The sequence below is a fragment of the Primulina eburnea genome, chromosome 10 (genome assembly GCF_022965805.1).
Source record: "Primulina eburnea isolate SZY01 chromosome 10, ASM2296580v1, whole genome shotgun sequence".
NCBI lineage: Eukaryota > Viridiplantae > Streptophyta > Magnoliopsida > Lamiales > Gesneriaceae > Primulina > Primulina eburnea.
In genome coordinates, this window is record NC_133110.1 from 4,540,282 (window position 1) to 4,562,697 (window position 22,416).

Below are 22,416 nucleotides of genomic sequence, written 5' to 3' on the forward strand. Positions count from 1 at the left end.
ATATTTAATACGTGAGACTAAATTAAAATTTGAAAATTGTGAATCTCTTAGAAAGCTAAAATCGTGTTTACGTTAATATAAATATAAAACTTGTGTGTGACGGTCTCACGAATCGTATTTTATGTGATGGATCTCTTATTAGGGTCATCTATGAAAAAGTATTACGTTTTATGCTAATAGTATTACTTTTTGTGAATATCGGTATGGTTGACCCGTATCACAGATAAAGATTTAAAAGATCGTCATATAACAGACTCACTCTGATGTAAATAGGTAAAATATAAAATAGAAATTAAAATTTGATATTTAAGGAAAGGTGCCAAAAGCGTGTGGATACGTGAAATTTATTTTCCTTTCACTTATAATTAAAGAAGAGATATTGCGTGATGAATAAGAATTTTGGTATCTACTTTTTTGGGCGGTGAAGTGAAATATATATCTTTATAAAAGTTTTTAATATTCTCTCTATTTTTTTATAGTAAAAAATGTAATATATAATTCTCATATTTTATTTATTTAAATCGGCAACTGTTTGCCAGATCGTAACCAATGGAAAATCAATCGCTGATATGTTTTCTTCGACCTCGACAACTCAAAAGTATTCGGCATGACACGATGCGTAATAATGAAGTAAAATAATCTCATATTATCAATCAAATATATATAAAAAAACGAATATATCAACTGACGTAAAAATACGAGTGGTGATGCCCCGATATGTCCCGGGACGTTGCTAGGGCCCAGGATCTCTCAGGACATGTGGAATGCGCCCGGGTCAGGACAGAATATTGTTAAAGTTAAATGTGGAAGCAAACACTCATTTTCCGGGTTGTGGGTTTAGGGCCTGGCGCCCGAGTTCTGGCACAATTACCCAAGAAGTTTTTCCCCTCTGACATCTCGATGCGAGGGAAGCATTTAATTGCGTTGACATTAATAGAGTGCACTCGACCGACATATCTTTCTTTGGTTAACATTAATGGGTGACAAGACAGATTGGATATGACTAGTACGATTTGATATGTCAGAGCAATAGGGTACAATCAGCCACCCTATTATATTTAATGCTCACACACCCCCAAAATCGATATCATCATTACTTCCTCCACTATAAATACCAGGTTCTGCATTTATTCATTCATTCAGATATTGATGAACATTTAATACTCTCATTTATTACACACCAATCACCACAACCATCACTTGGTTACATTGGTTTTCTTGCTTGAGTACCTGCTGACTTAAGCATCGGAGTGGCCACGCCGGATACCTCTCCGGCGCCCATTCACGTGGTTGTTTTCCTTGTTCTCAGGTCCTTCGCAGCACTCGAGGAGTCATAACCCAAAGTTCCACGCTCAGACTCATACTTCCTTCAACATTTTTGATAGTCTACCCAGCAGAGTTCCCGACCCGACTCGACCGTTTGACCCGGATGGCATCAACGAGAAACCGACATGATCTAATAATATTAAAATAAATTGAAAAATATTCTCGGCTTGGAAAAAGAATATGGAATAAAATAGGTATTTTTTTTAAAATATTCTTAGGTGTCACCGTGTGGGAAATTCCACGTACGGCGAACAAAACACCAGAATATGTTGCAATTAGGCAAATTAAACATATACTTTGCGCACACAGGTGGATCACATGACGGGGAAAGTGATGTTCGAGAGTAATATAAAAAGATAAATATTTCCTATTGGGTGTATTTTTGGTTTATCATGGAACTATCCTTAAAAATATATAAAGGTCGAATCCGTGATTTATAGCTAATTCGACATTTGGGACGATGTGTCGGGTTTGAAATATTCCTCCAATTCTATATAAAAACTAAATTTTGTTTGAACAAGTATTTTAAATTTTTTTTAGTGTTTGTTAAGTTAAAAAAGAAAACTTAAAGTATGCTTTTGGACTAGATTTTTATAAAAGTCGATGAATTAAAATTTATTCAATTATAATTTATAAAGAATAAATTTTTTAAATGTATTTTGTTATTTTATGATAATAATTAATGATTAAAAATATAAATTCATTGCATTGTTTGGATCCGTATTTAAGGTATTTTGAATTCGGATTGTATGGTTTGAAAATCGAATTCGAAATGCTTCTAATTTTAAATAATTCTATGGAGAATAGACTACCAATTAATGAGTTGATGTATGATTTAATTTTCGTTTGAGTTCTCCGTTTCATTATTATTTATCAACCTTATTTACAATTATTTAGAATTAGAGGTGTAAATGAACTGAATATTATTAAAAATTTAAGATTCGAATTTGACTTAAATTAAATATATTTGAGTTAGAGCTCTATTCGAAGTTCGATTTTTATTTTTATTTTGGCTCGTGTTTGGTTTGAAAAGAAGTTCGAGCTCGGCTCAATATCTTCTAACATATTCATGAGTTAATAAAATTATTGTTATGAATGTATGAAAGCTCGAAACGTCATAGAGACTCGAAATGTATATATATTTAATATATAATTATATTGTTTTAACAAAATAATATGGCTCGTGAAATATCGAACAAAATATTTTTGGCTTGGTTCGGCTTGAAAAAAATGTTCGGGTTTGGCTTGAGTTCAATAAATTTGAATACGAATCAATAATTTATCGAGTGGCTCGAAAAATTATTGAATCAACTTGATTCATTTAGAGCTCTAATTGGGATATTCGTATTCATCATAATCATGTTTGTTCACTAACGTTAACCTGCTATACATACATATATTTATATTAAAAAATAGATTAAATGAAAAATCTGTTTTTACATAAATGATAAACATAAACATAAACTTTCGCCATTGGCTGTTTCTATTTGTTAAAAATAACTTCTTAATTTTTCATATATGACAAAAATATATATCACCAATTTTCCACCATAATTCTTTAGTTGTTATTTTATATACAAAGATAGTATGTAATTAATAAATTAACAACTAATTATATTTTGTGAAATTGATTATTCTAACATATTTCAAAGGCATAATTTAAAGATGACTTTCTTTAATAAACATTTTAGATTATGTCTTATATAATTGAAATATCTTATATTACTTTTTTCTATTCTAAATTATTTGCTTCAATTCTTTACTGTATAGTTATTAGAAATAAATAAATAAATAAAGATACAGATTCAAGCCAATTCTCATGAACCTCATTCCCGTTCTTCATCATTGCTCTACATTTCTATTCATTATTTCGAGTAAGTTACTTTACAATCATTGTTCAATATATGTTCTCAATTTTTATGTGCTTTTAAACTTGTGTCATTCAATATTTGATAACTAATTGAAATATGATCTTAAGAATATTTAACTCAACATAGGAGGTTCATTGGAAACGGTTTGAGTCCACCATAACCCTGTGACATTCCATCAATTCCCAATAATTAGATCTTAGAACTCGGGTTTATATGAAAGTTTGTATGGTTTCCAGGAACTCAGCAAAAGAATTATTTAAAAAATCAATAAGAACACATAAATGTACACATTTTAATACATGCAAGTAAAAAAATCCAAACATATTTCAAATTCAAAATATTTTTGTTGGAGTTATTATATCGTGGATCTTCCACTCATTAATATATACAAATAAAAGAATTCACACTTATTTCAACTTCAAAAAATTCACACATATTTCAATTGTAATAAATCGTAAATCATCCATTTTATTTCAATTTAAAAATATTCTTAATTAAAAAAAACTTAAATATGTGAAAAAATCATGACAATATTCTCTCTTATTTCTTCTTACATATATAGAATATTTTAAGATGTGAACATCCTCCCCAGTGGTGAAGTTTGGGGAAAACAATAGAAAAGGTTATTCTTTTCTTTCTTTTTGTGGTGATTATTAAAGATCGTGGATTTCCGCATAACTTCGTCCCGAAAACTAGTTTTTATGGGGGATGATTGTCTAAGTTAATATATATAATTTTATCTTAGTTCAGACAACGCAGGACATCTAACATATATCTCTCATGTCCATAATTAACATCCGAATCATGAAATTTATAAGATATTCTAGCGGGTGTCCACAAGGACAGTCAAATATATAACCGTGGGTTTGAGCTCTGATATCATGTTAAGATCATTAACTTAGATTGAACTAGGGGGAAGATTATCCATGTTCATATATATAACTCAGAAAAACTTAATTCAGTCGGTGCAAGACATCTAACAGTAAATAATTTTATCTAAATATTGTAACAATTATATACACGAATTATGCATAATTATAAGATCTAAGACTCTAAAAAATTTAAAGATATCTTTTTTTTTTTTGTTAATGACGTTTTAAGTTTTAATATTAAGAAACGTGGATCAAAATAAATGAACCCAATGGTAAAATTAAAAAAAAAATATCTGGTTATCTACACAACACATATTAGAATACACTTTCAAAAAAGCGATATATATATAAAGGAGAAAATGTGAAAGAATACATACCTAGAATGAAAAAATGGCCAGGGAGTAGGGATGGCAATTTCCTCCTAATCCTTTGGAGGATTTCACTACCGACCCGAATAGAAGAGGGTATGGAGGAATTTTTAGATCCGATTAAATAATTAGATAATCAAGTATGAGGATTTTCGGGTTTGGATATGGAGGCGAGTTTGATATAATCCGACCCACACCTGACCCGAATATCCGTTTAAATTAATATATAAATAAATATATATATATATATATATATGTATATATATAGTAATTATATTTATTTATATTAAGATTCATCTTCTCAAATTCAAGTAAATCGATACTTTTTCTTTTTTCTTCCCTTTCGCTTTCACTTTTACGTTTCAAGGTTTTACCGCTATTTTATTTTCATCTTCTCAATTAGTAAGTTTATTCCATGTTTGACTTCAAAAATTGAAAAATATTTTATTTTTGTTGAATTGCGTACTTTTATTCAACTAATATAAACTACTTTAATATTTTATTATTTTTTCTATAAAGTTTATTTTGCAAATTTTTATCATTAATAATTTTTCATAATCTTCATTTAAATAATTTTTTAAATATTCATAACTTTATTGAAACAATTTAAATTTGAAAAAATTCAATTATATATGATAATAGGATATTTGGGTAGTGTATGTGTATCCGATAATCCGATGGGTATAGGGATGAAATTCAATACCCGATAGGGTATGTGGATTGGTACGAGGATGAATTTAATAAATGGAGTATGAAGATTGATGTATGAAATCCGATTCATACCCTACCCATTAACATCCCTACCAGGGAGTTTGAACAAGTTTTATTTGGTGAAGTTAGCTATAGCTATTTTTGTAAAGGGAAAGTTGCAGTTTACCAAAAACGGAAATATGGCTACACTTACATTTCATACCTGCTCTTCTGTACCAATACCTTTTAGAATAATTTCAATTTTGGTTTATAATCTGACTATTTCCATTTTTAGTCCCAAAAACTTTCAATTACAGTTTTAATCCAATATAAACGGATCCTTTTTATCGGGGTCTCGACGTTGGACGCACTAACAATGTCCTATATGCCACTTCTAATTTACGAGTCGTTCGTGAGTCTTATAATTTATCATTAAATATATACATTTCGAGTTTTTCAGACCTTGAATTTTTATTAGGCAAAAACTTGTGTGAAACGGTCTTACGGGTCGTATTTGTGAGACGGATATCTTATTTGGGTCATCCAAGAAAAAATATTACTTTTTTATGCTTAAAAGTATTACTTTTTATTTGTGAATATCGGTAGGGTTGAACCGTCTCACAGATTAAGATCTGTGAGACGATGTCCCATGAGACTCATTCAAATTATAAAGAATAACGACATTTTTCATATGGAATATTTTTTCAATAGTTTGAAAAATGAGACATTTAACTTATTTAAAAAAGTGTCCCATAAAATAATAGAAAAGGATTTTGCCATTTTATTTTCCTGATTAAATAACAATATATCCGCGTTCCACATGCTATGGAAGTTGAAATTCATCATCCCTTTTGGTCAAAAACTCTTTACAATTAAGGTAAAAACTTGTGTGAGACGGTCTCACGGATCGTATCTGTAAGACGGATCTCTTATTTGGGTCACTCATGCAAAAGTATTACTTTTTATGCTAAAAATATTACTTTTTATTGTGAATATGAGTAGGGCTGACCCGTCTCACGGATTATGATCCGTGAGACGGTCTTACATGAGACCTACTCTACAATTAAATGTGTAATATCACACAATAAAATTCGAAAATATTTTCTTTATTTTATTTTATTGTTTATTTGTTTACTTTTAATATTTTCGCTCTCAGATGACTTAATTTCATCAATGGAGATTACGATTATATATCCTTTATGTATTAAAAAAATCAGATATTAAATACCAAATTATTCATAATCTACACTTCTTCTGTTTTTACCCAAAAGGGGCATGAAACTTGATGGGAGATAACGGAAATCGTTTTTGGACAAGAAGCAAGACAACTTGTGAGTTTCATAAATTGTCATGCATGAAACATATGAATGATATTAGTGATATATTTTATATATATATATATATATATATATATATATATATATATATATATATATATATATATATACTCAATAAAAAGTCAAGAATCATGTATGTTTATATATATATATATATATATATATATATATATATATATATATATATATATATATATATATATACTCAATAAAAAGTCAAGAATCATGTATGTTTTTAAGTGGTGATCTTATACTGTTTTAGGGAAAATATTTTTTAATTTCTTTTGTTTATTACTAGCTTGTCCAATTTTGTATTTTAGTTGTATTAAATTGTCAAGTTTTGATTTTGGTGCATTAATTTTTATTTTCAGACTATCTTGGTCTAATTTATAATGTGATATCAGACATATCATCAATTTCTAATTGTTATGTCAGTAATCTGGCAAAAAAAGACTAAACCGAAAAAGATCATAGTTACTGAATCAAAACTAAATTTTGAATATTTATTGGACTAAAAAAATTATTTTACCTACTCTTTTAAATATGCACAAGAATGAAATGCATTTATAATAAAATTTTGTTTCGTTATTGGAAAAAAATATATAAATGTTTTCGTCCGCGCGTAAATGAAATAAGGTTTAGATAATTGAGTGAATAGTTATTTAACTTATTTTTAAGTAAAAAAAATTAAAATTCTATAAATGAATTAGTAAATATAAGTTCATCAATATTCTAATAAATCGTGTGATTAATGTTTCAGTAATCTATGTTGACATTTTTGGTCTAGTGATGGAGAGCGTTCGTGGCCAAATAAACTTTTTTTGAGAACCAAACTAGAAAACGGGTGGTGTTAGTGATCTGCGGTCATCTACCTGTAACACCATGTATCCAGCGCATTCCAACACGACCATACTTAATAAATTAATAGATTTTTGTGAGACGGTCGTCAACGGATTCATATATATGAAATTGATCGAATTGATGTATACCTGAAGTGAAAAATAATACTTTTAACATAAAACTAATGTAATACTTTTTAATGAGTCAAATATAAGATTGTGAGACGGTCTCACGCGTCGTATTTTGTGAGACGGATCTCTTATTTAGATCATCCATGAAAAATTATTACTTTTTATGCGAAGAGTATTACTTTTTTATTGTGAATATCGGTAAGATTGACTCATCTCAATGATAAAAATTCATGAGACAGTCTCAAAAGAGACCAAAATTTGTGTTCATAAAATCAGGGCAATAAGTCATATTGCTTTCAAACTCCACCTTCTTTCTTTTTCTTTTTAATTTTAAATAAACTAAAAGTCTTGGATGAACAATACATTTTAAATTTAAATCTATTTTATTGTATGGAGATAAGATTGTCAGACAAAAGTGTTCGTCACGACCCTTTATTGGGATGCCACTTAAATTCAAATAATAATATTAATATACATCCCACTTAAATTCAAATAATAATATTATTATTATATATATATATATATATATATATATATATATATATATATATATATATATATATGGTTGGAACAATATCTATTCTATTTATGTATTGATGGCCCAAAAACCACGACGTCATGTCAACCAATGCATGCATGCAGCTTCCAAATTTTGCCGAATATTCTCTAAAAAAAAAGCCGAATATCATACAAATTATTATTTATATCGTATATTAAAAATATAAAAATCTTGTTTATAAATAAACTTAACTGTATAAAATACGTAACCGTGCAAATGCCAAATAGTAGCTTTTATAAAAACTAAATATGTATAATATAAATAAAATATGAAATAAAATGATACAAAATACTCAAAATATTATAATATAATCAAATATATTTATTTTTTTAATATCTTATTGAAGTATCAAATTATTCTCATATATTTATAATATCTCAAATATATATTATTATTATTATTATTATTATTATTATTATTATTATTATTATTATTATTATTATATTTCACAGTTTTATGACTTATGCCCGGAAATAAAATCATAAATCTTATAAACTTCTAAAACAGTTTATAAGACATATGAATTTATAAATTGTTTTAAATAAGTTTAGCTGGATCACAATTACATTTTTTATCTTACTTGCATATCATTATACTAAAATGTTTTTAAAAAATAATAAAATAACAAGAACACACCAACTTATTATTTTTTCCCCAAAAAATTTACATTATCAAGTCATATACACGTTGAGTAACTTTACAAATTATTAACATACAATATTATATTATATTGAATATAATGAATTTATATTGATTAAAAAATAAAATTTATCTGGAACACAACGAATGGAGTATTAAAGGAGTGAAGTTATTGCAGTGTTATTTATACGGTGAATATTTGTTATTTGGATGCTATATGTATTATTTTTGGGATATTCAATAATATAATGATTTTTTTTAGTTGTTATGTTTGTCGTTTTGGTTATTTATGAATGCATTTATATTTTTATGTCTGATTTAAAATTAGTTTATAGATATATTTAATTTTTAACAAGCTCAATTCTATGCTTTACGAGCTAAAAAACGAGCCGAGCTCAAGACATGCTTGTTAAACATGATAAACGAGCTATTAATGAATCAAGCTCGAGCCCAACTTAATTAACATGATAAACGAGCTTTTAACGAGTCCAGCTCGAGCTTTTCTCGAGTTTAGTAATTTCAATACAAACCGAACTCGAACTTGATAATAGAAACTCGAATCGAGCTCAAGCTCAAATAATCTTAAACGAGTCAAGCTCAAGCCTGATATTGTTTGGTTTTGTTTAGATCGTTTACATCCCTAAGCTCGAAGATGGAGCATAAGATAGTCGTCTCTTAGACCTCGCCACAAGTCCAGCGAGCCTTACCAGAAATGAAAAGACTTACATATCTTCGTTTTTTGGACCAAGAATATGACATGAATTTAAAGTTTTCATCAATAACGGAAAGTAATGTAAATGTTTTGATAACATATTCAAATACAGTAAATAATGAGTTCGAGCTCGATTTCGATTTCGATTTCGTCGAATCCAAATAATGCCACATCGCTCTAAATAAACCAAAAATTTACAACACATAGCAAGTATTTCTTAATATATATAACGTCTGACCCAAAACTCTGTTATTTCTAGCCTTTTACTGCAAACAAAAGCTAGAAATTTATATGGTGTACGTGTAATAACTAATTGTATTGTTGGAATATCAATTTTTAAAGAATCGCTGAGATATGAGATAACATCCACTTATTAAAAGTGCAATTTATACATATAAACTGTACAATAACTTGATTCGTTTGCAAGCCAAATCAAGCCAGTAATAAAAATGTTACAGAATACGCGATTGCTTAACTAAGACTTAATGCTAATTTTATAATAAGATGTCCCATCAGAGGAATTCGATGTAACTTTGATTCTATATTGAACCTCAACTTTGAGAATTCTTTGAAACCTCTGGCTATATTCTTTTCATATTTATAGATAAAATATCGCAAAGCTAAAGCTGAAAAAAAAAAAAATAATGGATCGGAATTGTTGATTTTGGTTTTGAATTTAAGATCTACATATTTTTTTTCAACTACTTTTATAATCTAATGTTTTACGTACATGTAAGTGATATGTATACGTGTTGTAAGAAAATTTTAATTCATACGTGTTTTAAGAAAATTTTAAATATAAAATTTTCTTAAAACACGTATACATATCACTTACATGTACGTTTAATAAATATCATTGAATTAATTAAAATTAGGAAGTGGCCACTTATCAGTTGACGCAATTCGATAGCAGTTTTCTTGGAGGAAATTTCCTAGAAATTCGAAGAGCAACGTGCATATGTTCCCCACGCAAATATTATTAAAAAGAAAAAAAAATTCTGGACGGTGGTGATGTATTTTTGTCTCAAGAGCTGAAAATATGAAATTATAATTATAGAAAATTATATTTTTTTAGAAAAAACAAATATATTTTATATTTGAGGAGTCATGAAATATACTGTCTCGAGCTTGTAACGGTGTCGTATATCAAGATATAATGGGGATCATTGAGTCAAGAAGCTCGTGGCTTACATGTTTCTACATTTGATCATCTCACGACACATGTTTAACCATGGTCGATTTGGTCGCACATGTTTTGTAAAAAAAATTAAAAAACACTTTAATAAAAATATTTTATAAGTATTTGCCCAAACAATAAGTCTAATATTTTAAAATGTGTATCATTTATGCATCTCTTTTACAAAAAGAAAAAAGAAAAAGAAAAAAGAAAAAGGTGTATTTCAGGAAATCCATTGGTGACCAAGGTAGTTCTAAATGTCACACATTCTTAATTAGAGTAGGTCTCTTCTGGGACGGTCTCACGAATCTTTATCTATGAGACGAGTCAACCCTACCAATATTTACAATAAAAAGTAATAATTTTTCATGAATAACCCAAATAAGAGATTCATCTCACAAAATACGACACGTGAGACCGTCTCATACAAGTTTATCTGTTTTTGCCTCTTAATTAATAGTATATAATATACATAAATATTTATATTTCATTGGTTTTTATTTTTTATTTTTACACTAATCTATTTTATAGGAAACATATATATATATTTGGTGAATTTATTGAGTATGTTAAATAGAATATGTTAAATCACTTGAATCATTTTTCAACTATATATAACTCAAATTTCATTATTCGATTTAAATGAAAAATACGATAAAATTCAATCACTCATATCGTCTTTTTTCATATTTAATATTAACATTTTCCCATTTCCGTTAGTAGAAAGCGGGTGGGTGAAGTAATTGTGAATTGTTGCACCGACCCATGTGCTAACTTAACAAACTTAAAGTGATGGGCCACAATTCAGGTCAGTTAGGCCCATTTAAGACACGATCCGCAATCTAAACCAAAAAATATTGCCCGATAATTAGTTATTGTTTGCAAATATTTTAAAAATATTATAAATTTTTTAAAAAATTCATAATCATTTTTTTTAAAACATTTGCAAATATCACTTTATGTTTTTTCAACATTGCATATTTGATTCTTGAGAATTTAGATGAGTTACTCCGTAAAATTTACATTTGAATATTTGAAAGTTGTGTTTGATTATTTTATATCTTAATACTTCATTTTGTTTGACAATAATTAATTTATTATATAAGAGTTTGTGGAGTTTGTACAGACACGGATCCTCTGCTGTGCAGAGGACAACAACACTTTGTGTTGTTCTATTTTTTTTGGGTTTTAATTGGGCTTGATTTTAATTAAGCTTGCAAAACACAACTCAAATTGTATTACAGTTAAAATAAAAAAATAATTCAATAATAAATAACTGAGTAACTTTACTTAAAAAATTAAATTAGAAATATTTAATTAAAGTGTGAATAATTCCATACTTGTTAACTTAAAATTTTACACACCAAATAAATTTTAAATATCAAATTCAAGCAATAAAAATATTAAGTATGGAAATTTTAAGTTATTCTTGAATGAAGCCTAGAAAATTTAATGTTATTCTTATGACAATACTCGGAAGCAAGAACCATGGTCGGGCTTAATCCCTAAGCCTGATACCAATTAATACGAGGTTAGTAGATTTTCTTCTAATGTTATGATTCAAAAAATCTCGAGAGAGCATGGCAACCGACCTCCATAAATATATGAATAATACTATAGGTATATTCATATTTCGCTATATCAGTATTTATAATCATTATATCGCGATAATTTTTATTCAATATATAACAAGAGTTTGAACAAAAAAAATTATTTTTCTTTTTTCAAATTGAGTAAAAGAATTTTCGCTTTCTTTTGAGAGAAAAGTCAAATTTCATAAATACTAGTTTCAATTTGTTTACAATGTGTGTAATGATATCAAAATAAAAGATGAAATAAATTGACGTAAATTGACATTTCATGATGCATCAGTTAATTTTTCATATAGTGAGATTTGACCATGATGCGAAAAAATACGCATGGATGAAGTGTGTTTTTTGCTACAAAATGACTTTCAGAAAAGTGAGTTGTAATTTTTTGATTTTTACGGGGTAATTTGCTAATCGTGGAGATGGATGTAAGAACTGATGTACAATATTTGATGTACCTCTAGCATCACTCAAATTATATTTCTGATCAAGTCTAATAAAAATATATTTAAATTGCAACAAATACTCATAGGAGACTGTCTCACGAGTAAATTTGTAAGATAGATCTTTTATCCGACCGATTGATGAAAAATTCTAATCGTCTCCTATGTACAGCTGCTTCTCATAGTTGATATATATCAATTTGGATATGTTGTTTACAAACCGTACTCATTTTTATGCCCACCGATTAAGTGTGTACCAACCGTGCACATTTATTTACCTATATGTGTGTGTGTGTGTGTCAAATGTCGAGCATAGACATTTCGCTTCAAAAAATAATTAAACTATCCTTGTAAATTATGTTGCCATAAAATTAACTAAATTAGACCTTAGACTAAGGAATTATTTAGTCATTCCTAAAACTATTTATTTTATTTTGGGAAAACTGCAATATTAGACCTGTATATTTGTCTCTTTTCAATTCCGATCATTTATGTTATCATATTTCAATTTTTATCTTATATCTTTATTTTTTCACAATTGTTGTCATTTCTCCTATGTGGTATCATCACATCAATACTTCCGATAAAAAAGTTATTGAAATTACAAACATGAATGATAAATTACTAAAATTAAAATTGAACAATATAGATAACTAAAATAGTAAGAAACAAATATAAAAACAAAAATTACATTCATTTCGAAATAGTAAAAATGTCACCTTAGGTTGAATCATAAACTTTTTTCCTTTTTTCTTGACAAAATAATTACAAACAAATATAGGTAATTTATTCGAACAAGTCAGGGAAAAGCTATTGACCAATATCTTGTTACCAGATGGATGGACTGGTTTTCAACAATACACCATTGACACACTTTATATACTTGAATTATGAAATTTATATTATATAAATATATATGCAATATTTGATAATCTAACAGTCGTACAACTCAATAAATCTCATTTCCATAGCATCGAAATGGAATTAAATATTAAAATTTCATCAGTAATCAAAATAGGTTAATATCAAGTTGTCTGTATTATATTTAACACAATTATTATCACATTAAATCTTGGGATAAAATTAGGTGACAATGCAAGATCTTATATTAATAAATTATGGCAATAAAAATCTTTCGCAAATTATAATCTGGTTAAAAATAATTAATCCTTCCAAACCCTCTGCATTATATGTTATAAAAAAATCGAGGAATATATTATATATATTAATATAATTTTGAAAAGAATGACCATCTTGATCAGAAGTATTCCCATTTTCCTAGCCATACTTGTGGCCATATTCGTAGGTTAGTCCGATATTTTTGTATCGATGATCGTTTATCAAAATCTTGATCGAACAAAGAGTAAATTTTCGATATTTTCACGTTCTTTCTCAATGATATATACATCTCGAAACGACGTCGAACTGTTCGTAATAATAATTATTCATGATGATAGTTAATGTATTTTTAGAAGACGAAGCTTAAATGTTTTTGGAATTTGTTTTTATGATATCATGTGTGTTATTATATTTTTAATAGGCACCAACGGCGAATATAGTTTTGAAAGATGCTGTCAAAATGTTCCGAGCCTAGGAGACTGCATTCCAGGCGTAGATGACAGCGTCGAACTCAGCGGGAAGTGTTACGAATATTGTGCTATGGGATGCAAGTTTGGAGGTACGTGTTTAAAAGTCGGAAAGGGTCACGTTTGCCACTGCGAATGCGATCCACAGAAGCCTCCTCGTCCCAGTGATTTCCTTTCTTGACAATGGGTATTTGTGACCGAAATTTTTTATTGGGAGAAATAAAATTTGTGGGATTAATTCGCTTTATAACTATTTGTGATCGATGTTCTAATCTAGAAAAAAAAAAAACTGGAAAAAGCGTTGACCACATTAAGAGTGAAAGGAATATGAAAAAGCGCGATAAAATTTTAAGTTAATTTTTTTCCGGAAATCTAAATTAACTTTTACTATTTTTTAAATAAAATAAAATTTTAAATGTTACATAGGTGATAATATAACATTTATAAACAAAAGAACATAAAGACATTATTTAATGGTTAATTACTCAAGTACTAAAAAAAATTCTAAGTATTTTTAAAATTTTGTATGTTTGTGTGATGTTTAATCTGATGATTGACTTGATATATTTAAAATTATAGTAAAACTAAAAATATTTTTTCGCGTTTAATTTCGTACGAACTTATTTAAGCTTGATTGACGATTCATGCTTTTCAGAAAGTATACATATAATCAATATTGCTCCTCAGTATATATCCAATATCCATAATTATTAGAGGTTGACAACACCCGAGCAACATGCTTCATAATCTGAACTAGATATTCACAAGAACCCAATAATAAGGAATGAAAGTTAGAATTCGATATAAATGTAATCCAAAGATTCCAATTCCTTACCAACTATTTCACATGTATATTTGTTATTATGTTACAAAATTTTATTCACCAAGTTTTGACTATTGAAGTGTATTAAATCCTTCGATTTTCGATCTGATGTTGGAAAGCACGTGATGGGGTCATTTGAAACATAGAGACAAGTCAATTAAAACAACTCCCCGAAACGAAATCTTCAAGTACATATATATTAATTGAAGCCAAACCCTAAAGTAACTTACTTTTGTAACGTTAGTGAACCTTTTTCCCAATTCCAAAAATATAATTTAACCACGTATATTATACGTTTATCTTCGCACTGTATCTTATTTCTTCTACCATTTCAATTTTTTTAAAATACTTCTTGATGTGTCAGGACCCGCTAGTATTTATAATAAACGACGCGATATTGTAAAATAGTTATCATGAACACCATGCATGTCATCCTCGGGTGCTTGAGCATCATCGAGTTCATAATGTTTCGGCCAATTCTGAAAGTGCATGGTGCAAAAGCTAAATTGACGTTGAAAAATAATATATTGGTCAAAATTGTTGGGTAGTTAAAGCTTCAAATGCAAGAGAGATTGCATGAAAAAAAATTTATTTGATCTCCCAAAAACAATAAAGTTGAGGGTGGCTCCACCCTATGGTCGACTGTCAATGTGGAAGATAATATCTCATCCAATTACTTCCCTTTAAAAAACGTACAATACATATTACCTTTAAAAAATGAGATTATATTCCCTTATCGAAGTTTCATCGCAAGTATAAAAAAAAAAAGGGATTATAAGCAAAATATATAATCCGATGAAGTTTTTACTTATCCCCATGATCACTCAATTGTAGCTTGGATCGCAAAAAAAATAATCGTGTTTTAAAAAATAATATATTGCTGAAAGAGAGGAGGAAGCACATAATTTTGACTTGTAGTTGAGAAACAAAATCATCACATTTTATGATTTAATTATTTATTCAGATAGTTGTCTTGCCCACACGAATTTTTGAAATTCTAAACATGAATTTTCATATCATGTATTATTTATTACTACCATTTCACTAAAAAAAAAGCCACTAGCGACGGTCATAACCATCGTTAAAACCGTCTATGTTAATTGGCTACGAGTTTGAATTCCGACATTTAATCAATAGTCGTTAGTCTTGACGTAGGACCGAGTGCTTGTCGCTTTACCAAAAGTTATAGCTAGTGGTAATGTTGCACCACGGTTCAATCGTTCTACCAAGCAGTGACAATTATTACACATACCCAACACTTGAACAACAACGATTTTATAAGTTGAGACTTTTTTTAATGTTTCTTGACATCTTTGGATTAGCCTCTGAAATGAAAATTAAATGAATTTTTTGTCATATTGATGGTGATATTGATGGTTTGCAGTGAAATGACCATGCATTATAAATAATTGTGTTATAACTTAGAAACATAGGACATGATTCCAAATTTGCTTGAATTTTTACGAAAATTTATAAACAAGTGATAACAATACAATTTCAATATTTTAAATAATATTACACCGTCGAAGTTTTATGCTCCCCACTCACAACAATCCCCCTTCCGTCTCCTAATAACTAATACATGCAATCCTCGACACCAATGAGAAACATTTACATATGACTTTTAACTCTGATAATGATTAATATGATCAGTTGTTTGTTTTTTTTTTGTTTTTTATCAAATTCATAGTTAGTTTAATAATAATATTTCAATATTTAAAGCTGTACACACAACGATCATGATGATAATTAAATATTTACTATCATGCATTAATGACAATTCCAAAAGTCAAATATAAATAAAATATTACATGGAGTTTTACTGAAGATTTTTTGAAATATAAATAAAGAATTAAATAAAAAGGAGTATTGCCTCAGGACAATTTATCAAACAAAATAATCTAATGTCAACACCACAAATTTTATGGTACGTTGGTACATCATGAATGATGAATGACATGTAAAAGCTGGAAGAGCATTCTCGCAAATTAATTCTAAAATATCAATATTAGGTCAAAGATATATTTTTGAGTCTTTTTCTTCAAGGAATAATTTATACTAGAATTCATTCCTTCCTACTAATCAAAAATTAATTCCCCCCTCCAGGATAAAATTGGATAAATTAATGGATACGTATGAAACCTGTCTACCTATGAAAACTTTGAAGTTTAAAAAATCAGAAACAACAACCCAAAAAAAACCCTGTAGCCTGTAGCTTATTAAAGTATTTACTTTAACAGGGTTTTTAGGTCGGATTTCTTATCAAAAGATTTGGTTTTTTTTATTTGAATTTATATAAATATATACGTGAAAAGGAAAGTATAAAAATAATTGGTTTGAATCATAATGAAATAATAAAATAATTCTTGACACGCAAGTGCTAAAACTTGGGGGTTTGCTTCGTAGCAAACTTTCCTTTGTGATTTCTTTTCTAGAACTTTGGCTTTATAATATTTTATCAGAAATTAACTACAAAAATCTTCTTCCAAATCCGTAGTCAAGTATATATGTATGCATGTTTAATTACAAGAGAAATATATCGAAAATTTAAATTGGAAACAAAAAAAGAAGAAGAGAAATTAAAATCCAATTACATATTCAATTCCATCGGAACCGATCAACGGGAAAACTGTTTGATCAGTCGAAGGAAACGAAATATCGATAGTCCCTTCTATTTCTAATATTAATAATCATACGAAACCAAGCGCTTCGAACAGAGAGTACAAGAATACTTGCGTTTGAATCTGAAGCAAACGGGGAGAAAACAGAATCTGAATCGGCTGCCGACGTCCACTGCATGAACCTTTCCGCCGCAGTAGGGGCACGATCCCGGCGCCTGCTGCCGCCCCACCTCCGTCTCCTCCTCTTCACAACCCAGAAAACACATGAGTCACGGGAGCAGTCTCTCTTTGCTTCTAGCTCAGCTGGGGATCGATTTTGATCATATATTAATTATTTCAGTCGACTGTGTAATTAATGTTATGTGCTGTATGGATATATATGGGGGAGGGTGCGTCGATCGGGAGCTGGAAGGTTCGATGCAGTGTCGGTCTTGGTTTTTATGCATGTGGGGCGTGGCCAACGTGCCCGAAAGGTACTGGTTCAAGGGTAATACATGTCAGCTTCCGGGGTCACCGTCTCACACTGAACTTACCCGCGGACGGTGGTGGGTCTCTTAGGAGGAAACTCTTTCCCGATAAATGTATTTTATTATTGATCTTGTGATCCCTTAATTAGTTATGATTTTAATCCACTAAATTACAATTTTTTTTTTCAAAAAAAATATTGAATATGATATCGTCTGATCGAAAAATACTAAAATGACGTCAGACATGTCACGTCATAACTATAATGAAAAATGACAAAAATTAAGACAAAAAATGCAAATTAATAGATCGCATGACTATAAATTGATCGAAAATTGACAGAAAATGAAAATACATGCAAGCTAAATGATCAAAAAAATAATTTTCAACTTGAATTTTTAAATGACATTGAATTTGGACTTGTTTTGGAGTTTGTACTTTGTTGATCGTTTGACTACGCCTTTCGCAGCCCTTTCGAGCTAGTGTTTAGTGATGAAACTTGACTCTGTGTCTGGAATTTGAAAATTATTTCCAAATTTTATTTATGAAAGCGTATTCTATAATTTTTTTTTAAAAAAAAATTGGCATATTCTATAAGTTTTGGGTTTATTATAAACTATGACATTTGGCTTTTCTAAGTTTTTTGGGCAATTTATTGTTTTATTTTAACAATATGGTTTTTGGTTCCCAAAATAAAAATTTCAATTATATCTTGTTTTATATTCTTTTTTCAAAAGCATTTTTTTCACAATGTGTTCTAAATAATTTTTTTTTTTGTTTTACAGTATATTTATCTGTGTTTTACATTTTATGAGATGATATGATACTAATTATCCAATTACATACTTTTTAAAATCTTATATATTTCAAGAATGCATTAGCAATAATAATTCATGGAAAATCTAAGATTGTCCCTTGGAGTTCTGTAACGCTTACTGCTTTAAATTTAGAATTGGAAGTATTCTTTTTTAAAGTTCGACGAAAAAGTGTACAAATTTGTATTTACATACGTAAAATGATACGTACGTACCCATACTCATACCAAATATCCATATTATTTTAAATGATCGTATCCTAACTGATCCCTCAGTTCGTCACATAAATTTCCGTATTTCTTTTTTTAGATAATTCATTTATTGATAAAATATTTGCACAGTTTCGCATTCAAATCAACAAATAAAAGAAATAATAATATCATATGATAGAAAGTGTTTCAAAATATAAATAAATAAAGCAAAAACTTGTGTGAGACGATCTCACGGGTCGTATTTGTGAGACGGTTCTCCTATTTGGATCATCCACGAAAAATTATTACTTTTTATGCTAAGAGTATTACTTTTTATTGTGAATATGGGTAGGATTGACCCGTCTCACAGATTAAGATCCGTGAGACGGTCTCACATGAGACTCACTCAATAAATAAATACATAAATAAATAAATTTTGCATACTAGAAGTAATTTGACTTTGAATGGAATTTATATGGATATGGACGTGAAAAGGAAAGGATAAATAAATAAATAGAAATTTTGTATGATAGAAGTAATTATTGACCCGAAAGATAAATGATTGATCTACAATTGCAAAGCTTGGCTTTGTTTGCTAAAATTCAATATCGACAACTCCTTTTCGAGTTTATTTTTTAGGGGTCCAACTGTAATTTAATCGTGTATATATATTATGAATTATTGTTAATTAAATTATAAATGAGTAAATCATGTGATTTCCGTTTGTGATCTCATAAATTTATATTTTGACAGATTAATATATATAATAAAAAATAATATTTTTTTAAAATAAAAAATATTATTTACTCCTACGTAAAAGTAATATTTTATGTATTAAAGTTAAAATTGATTCATGATGTCTAAATGGGTTTTTGTGTTTCTTTGCATTATTGTTCTAAAATCTTAATAGGGTAATTTCAAAAAATAAAGTCCGTAAAATTTCATCAAACCTAAAAATATTTTACTCCATAGCGATGGAAAATTTAATATAAGCCATAGTGAGCATGATAAATATGAATTATACATTTGAATTTTCATTAAATTAATTTAAAAGTAAATTATATATTTAAAGAAAAATATAACATTCTTATTAAAATTTATAAATTTATTATAATAAATAAAATAAAAGATTTTTCTATATATTTAATAAGTAATGTGCAAAATATCAAATATCAAAACTATTATTTTTTTATATAAGAGGTACTCGTGAACTTACCAACAAGCATGTTCACAAGCTAACGAGCCGAATATTGTAAAGCTCGAGCTTGATCTGTTTATCTTAATGAACATCATTAAACGAGCTTTTTTCGAATCGAGCTTCGAATAGCTCACAAACGTTTTGATTCATTTGTATCCTTACTTGCGTTTGAATCTAAAGCAAATGGGGAAAAACATATTCGGAATTGGCCCCGGACGTAGATTGCATGAACCTTTCTGCCGTAGTAGGGGCACGATCTCGGCGCCTGCTGCCGCTCCACCTCCGCATCCTCCTCGTCGCAGCCCAGAAAACACATACTCACAATCTCTTCGATTTTCAGAAGGGAAAGAATTGTGGTTTGCTATATTTTTTGACGAAAAGGGTTTTGATTTCTTTCCACCGAATGCTAGTTTTTCTGTGCAAATAATGGTATGTGTATATGTAAAGATCGTGGGTAGTAACACGAGCCTCAGTTTATGTCCATACATCAGTACTATTGGTATGAGTCGTAGGTTTATAGACTAAGGCATGGGTTACGGATCACGTTGGAGTTTGGACCAACTTTCATGACTAGTAATAATACATTAGTATAAGTTGAGATTTATATTGAATCAGTCTATGATCCACGGCATTAATGTATACTAGCTACTCTGCACACGCGGTGCGTGTGTGTACAATTTTTTTTATAATTATTTAGGGACTAAAATGAAATTTGACAAATTATCGAGGTACTAAAGTGCTATTTGAATAATTTGTATAAAAAAAAATAAAACCACAAGTGTTTTGAAATTTAAAAAAAAAACCAAAAAAGTATTTTGATATCAAATAGAGGCAAATAGGGAAACCAAAAAACAGACCAAAGACACCAAAAACAGTTATTTTAATATGCTTAAACTTAATAAATAGTAAAAGATATAAGGAGAAGAGGATCTCTACTGTCCATGGTCACTACAGGATATATAAGGAGGATAGGGATCTCTGAGGAATCTCTGCGCATTGCCTTTCACTACAAAAAAACGGTGGTTTGACGACGGTTTTATATTACACATAGCGACGGTTTCTGATAAACCGTCGTTGTATTAGCGACGGTTGTAATAAAACTAGCTGAATTGGGGGTCGGGCTAACATGCATGTAAGGGACTGGTTAAGGTTATGTCTTGTGACAAGGATATAACTCGCTCGAGGAAACGAATTTTTGATCATTGATTAAACGCTTATATTTCATTTATTCTATCAATTTAAACATCCGAGGTCCAATTGTTTCTTTTTTAAAGAAAAAAAGCTTGAAGTGGTGTGCATTTATATTTGGATCTAGATTTGAGAGCTTATTTTAAATTTTAGAAATTGACATAGGATGAAATATAAATCATCAGTTCTGATATAACTTTGCGACATGATATATTTGATTATTTATTTTAATATTTCATTCACAATTTTATACGAGTGCTCGAAAGCATAATACGAAATATTTTTTCTTGTTGGGAAATCCTTTTTCTCGTGTTTAAAAGATAGCAAGAGTTCTAAAATTTTTATTTTGACATTTATATAACGTCTTTGGACACTCGTATTGTTTAATCAATAACAAAATATTCATAGGGTGTTTATGAATTTATCTTTAGGCATAGTTTGGTACACGTGATAGGATAAACATGTGATATATAATAAAATGATAAGTTAAAGATAAATAAGATATAAGATATTATATTAATGTTTGGTATTATTTTAATAAGAGTGATTAAATTTATATATTAGATTGTAATGACAAAATTAACCTTATCATAATAAATTTTATAATTTCAAAGTTGTTGCTTGAGTTCATATTTTTTATCTGTTTATGCGTCGATAGTGCTTGCATGATTTATTTATTCTTACTTAATTTTATATATTATATAATATGATAATTGAGTCCTTAATTCAAGCCAAATATCAATTTTTAAGGTTAGTCGAGTGATACTAATAATTATATTGATATTTATAAAAATTATTTATATAATTATCTCGAATTCATTTATATAATTATCATATTATATAATATATAAAAATAAATAAAAATATTTATTTGATTTTAATTTCTACATACTGACATAGATTTATAAAAATCATTTATAAATTGAGAGAAATTAAATCATTTTTAGTGTATTTTATCATAAAATTAAAATTATC

The 22,416-nt window shown here is 28.5% G+C and overlaps 1 protein-coding gene across 1 annotated transcript; it reads right to left on the minus strand.

Annotated features, from left to right (window-relative positions):
- Positions 1-17,443: 17,443 nt before the first annotated feature.
- Positions 17,444-17,935, minus strand: LOC140803643 (uncharacterized). The gene has a single exon (XM_073159545.1). The coding sequence runs from the start codon at positions 17,848-17,850 to the stop codon at positions 17,647-17,649; it is 204 nt and encodes a 67-aa protein (XP_073015646.1). The 5' UTR covers positions 17,851-17,935; the 3' UTR covers positions 17,444-17,646.
- Positions 17,936-22,416: the final 4,481 nt, after the last annotated feature.